General features: G+C 45.6%; 2 protein-coding genes across 2 annotated transcripts; one reads left to right on the top strand and one right to left on the bottom strand.

The window, feature by feature from the left end:
- Window positions 1–1,316: 1,316 nt before the first annotated feature.
- On the top strand, window positions 1,317–2,782 carry BDV38DRAFT_194322 (uncharacterized protein). The gene has a single exon (XM_032052319.1). It carries the CDS (start codon window positions 1,708–1,710, stop codon window positions 2,545–2,547), a length of 840 nt encoding a protein of 279 aa, XP_031909203.1. The 5' UTR covers window positions 1,317–1,707; the 3' UTR covers window positions 2,548–2,782.
- Window positions 2,783–3,825: 1,043 nt separating this feature from the next.
- Window positions 3,826–10,873, bottom strand: stt4 (1-phosphatidylinositol 4-kinase STT4). Its single transcript, XM_032055818.1, has 11 exons — window positions 10,782–10,873; window positions 10,550–10,733; window positions 7,783–10,488; window positions 7,626–7,734; window positions 7,435–7,560; window positions 7,013–7,379; window positions 6,586–6,957; window positions 6,272–6,527; window positions 5,987–6,190; window positions 5,643–5,930; window positions 3,826–5,590 (listed from the first exon to the last, which is right to left on the bottom strand). The coding sequence occupies exons 1-11, from the start codon at window positions 10,787–10,789 to the stop codon at window positions 4,331–4,333; spliced, it is 5,880 nt and encodes a 1,959-aa protein (XP_031909204.1). The 5' UTR covers window positions 10,790–10,873; the 3' UTR covers window positions 3,826–4,330.
- Window positions 10,874–11,644: the final 771 nt, after the last annotated feature.

An 11,644-nucleotide genomic window follows, 5' to 3' on the forward strand; every position in this document is an offset into this window, starting at 1 on the left:
GAAACCAGACATTTAAGCCCTTCTCGGCAAATAGTAAACTGTAGGTGGTGGTAGGCTAACATGTGATCGGTGGGTCAAAACGGACAGATTGATAGAAAAATTGATCGATCGATATATACTGTGTAGATTCTAATCCTTAATTATTTGTCGTTTCCAATTTTCCTCCTCCGCCCAAGTTGTGGTCCTATTACGGATCCAATCCAATACCATGTTAACTAACAATAAACCCCCTTTATAAACCATCTGAATTGCTTATAGCGGAGCATTGCTTCTATGAAATCTTTATAAAAACTAGTTATAACTAGAAGTTTCAAAAACTGTATATAGTTTATGTAGTATATTTATTGGTTTTTCTACATAGTTAACGGCATTCCAATAGTAATTGACAGTGTGGTAGAGAGATAGAAATATATATTCTAGATGTTGGTGATAATGTGTTGTGTGGGAGAGATTGTAAATCTAAAATCACTACTAGAAAAAGGTAGTGAGGCATGTGATTATTTCTCCTAGTTGGTTATGTTTTAAATTATATAATTAGTTGAAGAGACCCACTTTAATCCCTTATAAGCAACTCTGGATGGAGGAATAGACGAAAATCCCTTTATCGGGGTTGCTTATAAGGGGGATTTTACCATATCTTTGGCCATTGACCTCATCAGTCATGGCGATGAGATGAATCATCGAGTTGCCCCCGGATCCAACCCCAAGGAGGCTAGACCGGTTCTGGCCCACGGTCAATCGTGGGGTAAAGTTACCTAAACCTTACTGTACAGGTCATTCTTCATCTGATCTTCCTTTTCACTCGAGATTACTCTTCGTTTTGTTAAAACCCCTCTTCATTTATCCTTCCTCTATTATCCCAACCAACTGTCTTTCCTAAGTACTACGTACTCTACCTATGAACTATTACCGGGGTACCGGTAAATCATTCCCTGGTAAAGTAGCTCCTAGGAGCTCCTGGCATGGTAGCTCCTTAGAAAGTCCTTTTGTGGTAGCCTTCCCCAGAGTTGGCGTTTTCTCCACTCCCTGAAAGTTCATACCATACACTGGCGAGTTTTGTGCCAAGAGAGAATCGATTGAATCCATTCATGCTCCCCCCTTCAACCACTGGAGCTCTCCACTCCCTCTGCAGCTAGCTGGTCGATCAAAAGGTATGAAAACCCGCTCTTTCCGCATTCCCTAGCTTCTCTCCTCCTCTGTTCCCTCCCGTTTCTTGCCTGGATTATCAAATAGCACCCCGTATCCCTGGCGGTGGCTCTGCCTCTGCCAACCGCAGCGACTTCGGCACCTTTTCCTGTCGCTCTTGCCACCACTACTGTTGCATCGTTAGGAATACATCCATATTTCGGTATCTTTGTGTGACATAACTGGCTGACTGATTCCCCCTTAACAGACCTGTGTGCACATTACGGAGTAAGGAACTCGCTTCTTCCTGTTCTGCACCGCTCTCTCCTTGCTAGTTGTTTACCACGGTTTGACGTCATACCGTGTTTGATACCCTGAGCACGAACCTGTAACCTCAATTTACGGTTAACATCTTCCGTCCGCATCTACTTGTTTATACTCGTGGAAAAGGGGGCGTCTTCCCCGGCTACGTGCTCATTTAGCCCGTCAACCATATCCGACACGCTTCCTGCCACACTCCCTCCTAAATCATCAACTCTGTTGAATAACCTCACAGGGTTGTTCACCTAGGTCTTCATAAGGATGTCGGGCGGTCGCTCGACTTCACCCATCTCTGTTCCTCCATCATCCCGACAGCGTCGAGCTTCCTTGGCGTCCGGCCTTGGCCTAGCTGATTATCTGTCGAAATCCGGGAATCAAGGGACCACCTCAAGCGTTCCAACGGGTCCAATGGCTAGTGCTGTAGCCAACGCACAGTCGCACCATGGGCGACGACTATCCATTACCACGCTAGGGCTTTCAGGCTCACCAACCCAGACTTCACCGTTTGGGGGAAGAAACTTGCGACATGGTAGCGTGTCTAGCTCCATGGGATCCAATCCCGCAAGCCTCGAGGACGCAGTCATAGAGGATAATGAGAATGGCCCTCCTAGTGCCACCCCGAGCTCTCCGTTCGCACGGAGAGTTTCTTTTGGCGCACAGGCATTGCGAGATGTCCGCGGAGGAAGCACAGGCAATGGTAGATATCCCTCTCCTAGGTCATCCATGGCTGGAGGGCGCTCATATGCGTCGCCAGTCAGCTGCACTTCTGTCAATACCACCGCTGTTTCAATAGCTGCAAGTACACATAAAGTGATTCCTGAGAACGATAGATCTAACCCGTCTTGGCGACCATTAGGCGAAGGCTTCAATTGGTCCGAAGCTCTTCGAACCCGCGCCGAGCGTGCCCCGTCGATTGGAAACAATTCCTCAAATACACATCAAGGACAGCATACAGCAAACACGGTTCAGTCTGGGCAGCATCAGCGAGCGGCCTCCATTGCTTCAATGGAACAACCAGCCCGGGAGATGCCCAAGCAACCCCGGCAAACTAAACCGGATTTCTTTCAGGAGAAAATACTCCGTGGAGATTTTATGGATTAGGCATGTGGACTTAAGTTCTTCCTACCTCTTCGTTCCTGTCTAGCACTCCATCTCCCCTTACCACAAGGACCAAAGAGAGACGGGCGAGGTGAAGGATCTAAAACAGGAATGGACACGAAAAATAAGCCATTGCAGCTGATCAATGTGGTACTTCCGATTCTGCATTCGCAAAGCATGTTAAGATCGGTTAGTCAGCTGGCTGCCCTTTTCATGATACACCCATCCGGTTTATCTACGGAATGAAAGATATTGGAGCCGATTTTGCAATTAGCTCCCGACTATTTTAGCACAACCCACAAATAGAAAAAATCATAAAAAGAGAGGGAAGCGAGGCGAGAGATCCAAAAGGGTGACAGTCTTTAGTCAAATTCGGGCACGAATCATTTTGTAATCAAGGTAATGATTGTATTGTTGATTTAGCGCATGCTTATCTTTCGTTCTTTTTCTCAGAACTCTGCTGGTCAGACCTCATGTTCATTGCACTCGCGATTCTAGGACACATGGTTGAAATGACCCTAGGTCGTCCTAAAATGGTTGTCGGTGTTATAACAACTGCAACAAACAAACAAAAACACACACACACACACACACACACACACACACACAGAGAGAGAGAGAGAGAGAGAGAGAGAGGGAGAGTTACACAGTTCTATTTACATCATTTGTTTTTCTTTTCTTTTTTCATTTCCTTTCTTTTGATCTGTTTGTAATTTGTTGTTCTTGTTTATAACATTTTCCAAATAGTTATAGTTAAGCATATGCCCGAAAAAATGAAGCAGTATGGGCTGCGTAGCCATTATTGCCCTGATACATACACGAAAGGGTAATGACCTTTCCCATTTCCCATTTTCCATTTGAATGTATGTCATAGCAGTTAATATCTTTAAAACCATGGTACTGTATATGTGCCTGGTTTGATAGTCTTTTGAATTAAGCCTATATGAAATGACAATACAAATGATGTAGGGTACTGATCCTGTGTGCAGCCCTGTTATTTCCACCTCCCTTAACTATTTAATTGTCACAACTCTTTTGTAATCTATAAGAATAAGTGCCCTTGAGTATAGGGAGTGGGCTCCCCCTAATATTCCCCAAGGGGTTTGAAGAGCGAATAAAATGAGTGGGGGTATCTATCCCCTGATGGGCAAAATATCTATAGCAATAAGAAATCAAAATATTCCGTACTCTGTAGTGGAAATATAACATTTACCATATAGTGTTAAGTTGATCAATATTAAACTTTTTCTCCATTTCGCGTCTGCGTTTTCCCCTGTTACCTGCGCCTTCTCGCACAAAGACTTTCAAAAAAAAAAAGGGAGGCAACTTTCAAATATTAGCGTGGTGAGCCCTGCAACGTTAGATCTGTGTTCAGCAATGCTCAACCCGATGATTAAAGGTTTCGACCATACGTTATTTTATGTTGTATTTTGTGTATCTATTTATCTAGTTTATTGACGCCTCCAACGGAAATAACCTGCTTTGGTCCTTGAACAAGCAACACCTGAATCCCTCAAACAAAGAGATGGAAGAGAAGGTCGCTCGTTATTGTTCTTGACTGGCAGTACACTGGGAAGTAAGCTACTCGAGAATGGTGCAATATAGAGTATTTGAAAGACCCGTATTTCAATATAATGAGGGAGTTAGGACTTTAGTCCCACTCCCACCTCCCCATCCCCGCCCCCTTGAAGAAAGAGATGAAAAGTGCTTAAAGACGTTCTTGGTATAAGGACGAAACCGAAGAAAGGTGACAGGTGAGCACAATTACGGCGGTATCCGATCCGACCTAGTAAGGGATACCATTCGTCAACAACTGAAATTGATCATAACCCTTAGTAGAGACACTCATGTAGGATTTGCGGACAAGCTCCCGCATGTATTCGGCCGCATCTCTCTCGCTCCTCTCCAAAACAAATCGGTCCCGGAAGTTCTTCAGTGTATCAGGCTTGAAACAGGGTAAGCCACTATCAAGCATCAAGGAGACAATGTGGGCTAATTTGGCACTGTAGGGGCGGGATGCAAGGAACGCCTTCACAACCAATGACTCGAACCACCGATAGGGTTGTGTGCTTGTAGGGTTGTAAGAATTACCACCGGAGGCATGAGCATGCGTGTGTTGAGTACCGCTCATCACGGCAACCATTTCAGAAGTGAGTTTGAACGGTGCGCGCTCGAAGCGAACGCCTCCAGGCGCAATATCGAAGCAGAATCCAAAGTCAATGTGTATAATGTGACCAGCATCATCAACCATGATGTTCCCGTTGTGGCGATCCTTGAACTGTAGAAGATAGGAAATAACAGAATATGCCGCCATGCTCTTGACAAAATTAGTACGTGCCTCCTGGAACTTAATAGAGTCCTCGCCGCCGTACTTGGAAACGAAATAATCATAGAGCCCATTCACTGCCTCACGACCCAGCATGTCACGAGAAATTGAATTAGGGAGGACATCAATAACACCACATCCGGGAGCTGTCGAAGTTACTCGGTAGGGGAATACCCAAACATCAAGCCCGACACTACTGAAGATGCTCCGGAAAGCAGCAATCATCTGCAGGGCCAACATGTCCTGACGGCAGTCGTCACCGACTTTGAAAATTGCCGACTGCCAAACCTCGTAGGTCTCTTGCTCCAAGTCCAAGCGAGCTTTTTGGTCCTGAGTCAAAGCGTGTTGTCCTGAAAGACTTATGGCGCCTCCTGAATCAAATCGAGTCCTCGTCTTTTGGATTCTGAAAGTCGCCATGTATGGAGCTTTTGCGTGGCTTTGAAGTGGTTTCCCTGACTTGCGATCGATGCCGACAACAACGCCATCGGGATTGCTAGGGAGGTAAACACCGACCTCCACTTTGATTTTGCGAAGCTCTTCCTCAATTTTTTCTTTCTTCTCGGGTTTACTTCTTTTGATATACGGCCGGAGCTTCCCTGAGATACCTGTGATGTCATTGAAGAAGGAGAATTCCCTTTCGTAGAAGTCGCGTTCCTCGTGAGTGAAGCTGGCAATGAGAGAGTCCATAAATTTGTCCAGGGTTGGCTTGAGTGGATCCGGCTGTTTTCCATATGTTAACAAAATTGTTCCAGATAAGGGTCGCTTCACTCACAATTTGAGAATCCTCGTCTTTGTATGAATTGGCTTTCATATTCCAAATTGCCTGGTGCGCAAATAATTGAGATTGTTTAGCTGTTTCCATGATATAGCGCTCTACGTAACCTAACGCATCATATCGTAGAGCCTGCACCAATTGTGGAACAAAATAGAAACGAACGTCAATTGAATGACTTTCCAATGTTTTCATCGCATACTGCAGGATGAAGGGGTGATTTCCATAAGCAGGTAAGAAATATGTTAGAGCTTCGGTGGGATTCACGGGTGCCCAGTAAAGCAAATACTGTTTAAATTAGCCTTGAACTGAGATGAATCTATCGAGTATGTACGTAACCCTACCTTCAACTGGAATGAGACATCTGCAGGAAGAGTAGCACCGAGCATGATTTCAAGGCTACTGGGCTCATCGATAACCTTTTCCGGGAAGTTGAGCAATAACCAACGAATATCATTCTTCAGCTTCACGGATGGGAAACGTGCACCAAGTTGAATGGCTAAACCCGGATGCTCAGCCCAAGCAAGCCGTAACAAAGAAGTGGCCTCCTGAGGTAAAATTAGACTCTTACTTTGAGAGGGCTTGGGGAAAGGAGAACGAAATGGGTGTTGCAAATAAGGCCAACGAACCTCCATAAAGTTCTTGCTCCCAGAAGACTGAGGCATGTAGTGTTTACGATCTTGATCCAAAGGATATAGCCAAACCTTGAGACGTGACCTCTCATTTTCAAGAAGGGCATAGAGCAGATCTTGTTTTGCCTGCAGTGACTTATACGGTCCCAGCGTGTGACAAGCGACATTAGAGACATTAACCAGAGCAGACGCGACGTCACTAAGGACTTTATCTTCAGCCTTGATCTGCAGTCGATTGCCTCCGAAGGACCACCTGCAGATGCACACATTAGAAAATAGCTTCGGCAGCATGTGATTTAATGACAACATACCTAGGTGGATGTCTAAACCAACTCAGGGCGGCAGACAAGAGTTGGTCTTTAAGCTTCCAAGAACAGGCCGGGTCCACCGAACTGAAATGCTTCAGGACCTTAAGACCAAACAAAATGATACGAAAGTGAAGCTCGCGAGATAGGGGATGCCCGCTCGTTTGCATAAGGCCGACAGAAGTCTTGTCAATGAGGCGACAAAACAGTTGTTGATCTTGTAGGTTTCCTAGCTGAATTGCACTGAAGTGGCTCTCAAAAAACTGGAGAACATGTGAGTGCGGTGAGAGAACCTTGTGGGCTTTTTGTTGTTTTTGTAGCATCAGTGCCTTATCAGTAGGCAGGAGCTCAATCTTTGCGTACAGCGGATCAACATAACTAAGTTGTAACGAGTCAGTTTCAATGGTACAAGATGTAAGAATAGGGACCTTACTCAAAAGATGGGTCGAACAGACCCTTCTTACGCAAGATTGTCTTCTCCCATGCCTCAGCTACCTCAACTAGAATCTTGGGCTCCACAGTTGGATTCTCATGGATCGCCCCCAGCCACAGAGAGATTCCGAGGTCTATTGACTCCGTCGAGAATAACTCAAAGGGTAAAGACACAAGGTAATGAGGAATAGAAGGATGATGATCACCACCACAGCACAAGAGAGCGGCAGCCTTCCGCAACCCATCTCTAACCTCCAGGAATGAAACTTCATATCCCAGGCTAATCTGCTCATATATGTAGGATAGCCTATTCTCAACAACATCTTTTGACTCCAGCTGAAACAACAGAGACGCATTGATCCTGGGGCCTGAAATTGTTTGATCAGCTCAATAAACTTGTTGAATTGATAAGGATACACTGACTGTTTTCCCATCCTAGAAATTTAGATAACCGCGTATCCGGATATCGATATTTTTGGCGTGTAGTGTACTGGGCCATGAATTCAGAAGCAACGTCGACCCTGTTGATCCCATATGGCTCAATTGATCCTAAGCAGAATTGAGATGTATTAGGAATAAGTCTTGACTGTACACTGATGAGCTGGTGAGCTTACCCAGCCGCTGATCGCTTTTGGAGATGAGCGATCCCATATCAAGTGCAAACGATCTACCCATAGAAATATTGCCAAAGCCATTGCTGTCCTCGGATGCGGATAAATAGGTCTAGCCACTAGTGAGATACATGCTTCAGAAAACAGAATTGGGACATACCTGAAGAAGACCCTTGATATCTAGGGGAGCGATATCCATCACGGCCGTGACCCATGCCCGAGCTCGTTCGAGGAATACATCCAAAGTTTTCCTTCTAAAGTGATAGTTATCAGGTAAGTCAACTTTGACTATTCCCGTGGGTGAAGTGAACGAGGGTTTCCACTCGAATTCATCGAGTTCTTCTTCAAGGCAAGATTGCCACATAACTGTCAAAAGTTCGAGGAGGGCAAAGAGAGAGTCTTTTTCACATAGAGCTGATGGGCATTCATTGATGATCTTATTAGCGCAGAGTACAGCGACGTTCTGTACTCTTTCTACTCTATGACAGCAAGCCACAAAGAAACCACCCAGTTCCTTCGACAAGAATGGGACCGAGAAATCTTCATGTCTACCAGGTAGCGTCAGCGAGACATAAGTGTTTACCACTTTCTCTGCAATTGCAGTCATGCAGCTAGCCATCTCGATGGTAGTTAAGGCCGGGTCCCGGAAGTAACTGAGGACTTTAGTGCAGTTTCCTGAAGATGCACGGAGACTTTCCACCAACAACGCTGCATTAAGGAAAACTGCTTTTGGATAATTCAAGCGTTTGATCTCAGACTCGCGGCTGGGAAGCTCTGTAATCAGGATTTTCTTCTGTTCCACGAGACGCTGTGGCCCCATGCCACGTCTGAGAATTGTATTAAGCTCCACGTCACTTTCAAGCATTTCCATGCGGTCTTCAGAAACAAGTGGTGGCGAATATTTTGCCAATATGCGCAGCTCCTTCATATGGGTTCGAGCAACGGCCGAGGTAAGTGAGATCCCGTGAACAGCAATGTTGAACCAGGCATCACGAAACAAAGTAGATATGTCCTGGTCATAGTCTGCAATATCCGCGCAGTTTCTAGGAGTCGCTCGATCAGAGACAAGCAACGCAAGTGGTTTCAAAAGGGGGCTGAGATCGTTAGGAGCCAAGGTAATTTCTTTTTGGCGCTCATTCTCAAAATCCGTCGCGTCTCCCTTATTTACGATGCTCTCTAGCAAATGAGTCAAATATGTCCTGTAAATGGGGGTGTTTCTCTGTAGTGTGACAGAAAGGTAGGCCATTGCGCTCTCTACCGCGTTAGCAACGTTGCTATATCCCTTAGTGACCCCATCCCAGTAGGCCCGGTCGTAGAATTTGAGAAGAAGGTGAAATTCGCCTTGAGCTGTGCTCAGAGATAACGCAGCTGTTTCCTTGATGATATAGGCATCAACAGAAGCACAGACTTTACCGATCTTTTGGAGTAGCATTGATTGTGCTAAGGCGCATATTTTTTCGTCATTAGAATGTGTAGCAATCGTCACGATGGCGTGGACAACGTTTCTGTAATGCACACTGCCTTCCTCGCCAGTGACAGAAAGAGAGGCCTCACTATCTTGCTTCGCTTGGGAGAAGCTGGTAAAAGCATTGCTATGGCCAGGAACATCTCCCGTTGACTGTCCATAATATACTTTCTCGGTGCCCGAACCAGGACTCAGAACATTCCCAAGTGAGTACAAAGTCGTGATAACAGCATCTTGAGACAAAACACCAAGAACTTGGGCAAGGCATTTCGCAGCAACAGAAGCTGTCTGCTCAGCTGGAATGCCACCTTCGACAATGAACCTCAAGAGAGAGCGACTTCCGGAAGAAGCGCTGTTTAGTGACATTCGTGCAACTATTGCTATGCTTTTTAAAGTTGCCGTTGCAAGCTCGGGGCATGACATTTGATTCGGATCCGCCAAAGTGTTCTCTAACCAAGACAGGAAGTCTTCGCTATTTACCCTTCCACTCAAAACACAATTTAGATACCCGATAAAGGCGAACGCCTTCACTGAGTAAGTCAGTCGTTGCTGCAAGTGTGAGCCAAGCTGCAGATAATCAGAATCATCCTCTAGTAGCCTGACCTGATCATCGATGATCTCTGCCGTACGATTGATAAGAGCGATTTCGTCCGTATCGTGGCTCCTAGCGATGCCAACACCACCCATATAATCGTCCAGCAATTCATCCTCTGACATATTGTGTGCTCCAACGAGTGAAGTTGTACACGCTTTGACAAAGCGCATGAATCCTTCCTGCAGCAGCATAGCTCCTAAAGGGCGTCCATCGGCAACATAACGCCGAGTGTATCTCCTCCAATCTCGAAGCATGTTGTCAGACATATTTGCATTACGTACGATAGATGATGCTGTCTCGACAGCAACCATAAAGCCCCCGGACAATATTAACCGCATATTCTCGACTATCCTTAATTTCTCGATGGCTGTCCAGAAGGAAGCAAACCTAGTAGAGGCCTCCAGAAAGCCAACCAGGGAAACTGTCATCGATAATATACTGACGGCTTCATAAGCCGTGCCGGGATAATCTGACCCGGAATCATGATGTGTGAAAGGCGTCGCAGCTTGAACAGATTTGGCGCAGTGCTCCAGGTACTTATCAACCGCATTGAGAATAGTCTCTCGCAGCAACGGATATCGAGATTCGGAGCCCAATGAAAGAAGAGCCATGGTGACATTGTTGGTGAGTGCCTCCCAAGGGGAAGGTTTTATGTAATGCAGGAAAGGCGAAGGACGGAAAAGCTGACTGTGGGCCTCAGGAAGGTAGCGAGATAGCTGTGCAACCAACCTAGAGGCATGCTCGGGCTTGTCCACAGAAGGAGAGGCTTTACACAATGCGATTAATACATCTAGTTCTCGGATGCCCTACGAAAGTCAGTATATGTGTTTCTGGCTGATGTATGAGATGCAAGCGTTGACGACGGACCATAGGCACCCGCGATGTTGGCGCCTGATTTCGTAAAACACCATTCAAATCACGCGGATAAGACGTCGAAAGTTGTAATTGTCGAGAGATGCGGGTAATGTCTGATTTCTCATCACCCTCCGGTGATCTGACTGCTAGCGTTGCAAGCTTCCCCAACGCGGAGGGTCTGATTGATGCGGAGAATCTGTTCCAATCAGCGCGCGACTTTCCAAGCGATGAGATCAAGACTCACTCGTCCATTTCAACGACAACTTCAAATAGATTACAGAGCGTAACTAAGCCAATTCCTTGTTTCCCTCAACCTTGTAAGAGGCAAAAGGGAGAAACGGTAGAAGCCCCCCCTGAACGGCAGACGATTCTAGTGGTAAAAAGTGCTCTCGGAGCTGAGACTGTACATACTAGTACGTGTTCCCTCCCCGGACCCACGTGGGAGGCCGAACTTACCTTTGTCTCTGTCGTCCGGACTCTTGGCTTAACTAAATTACGACCGACCTAGGTCCTCGGGTTTTTAGGCCAACTCACATCAGCTAGTCACGGCAAAAGCCGGTAGATGGACGAGAAGAACAAGCACCCGTGCGAAACTGATATAACACGATATATACTCCGTACTTGGTTCAAAAAACGTGCCTCTCAAGCTCCTGAATTAGAGGTATTAGGTAATAACGCTATAGTTAACGTATTCGGTAAGCACCCTGCGCATGCAAGTACTTCAACAACGCCGAGGATGTCTCTCGTCGACGTCTTGTAGAGCTTTGGAGAGAGTGAGTACGGGAAGCACTTGCACAAGGAATCCTTGCATACGCAATCCATACTCAATCTTCCTCTATCTTTTGTGTGTGTTCCATATAAGATAGACGTCTTTATACTCTCATCGTTGCGACATACCCTGCGCAGCTCTGTATTCCATACAAATCAATCCTTTTTACTACTTGAATATCTCAGCAACTAGAGATAGTAAAGATACAATAATTAATATATAGTAGAATATAGGGTAAATAAGACTATTGATAAATTTTTTTTTAATTTTTTCCTTCTTAACTTTACTCTATAAAGTAGAATATCAAAAATACTGCTGTAATATTCAATACTGAAAGA

This window comes from Aspergillus pseudotamarii, assembly GCF_009193445.1.
Source record: "Aspergillus pseudotamarii strain CBS 117625 unplaced genomic scaffold BDV38scaffold_71, whole genome shotgun sequence".
NCBI classification, from domain to species: Eukaryota; Fungi; Ascomycota; class Eurotiomycetes; order Eurotiales; family Aspergillaceae; genus Aspergillus; species Aspergillus pseudotamarii.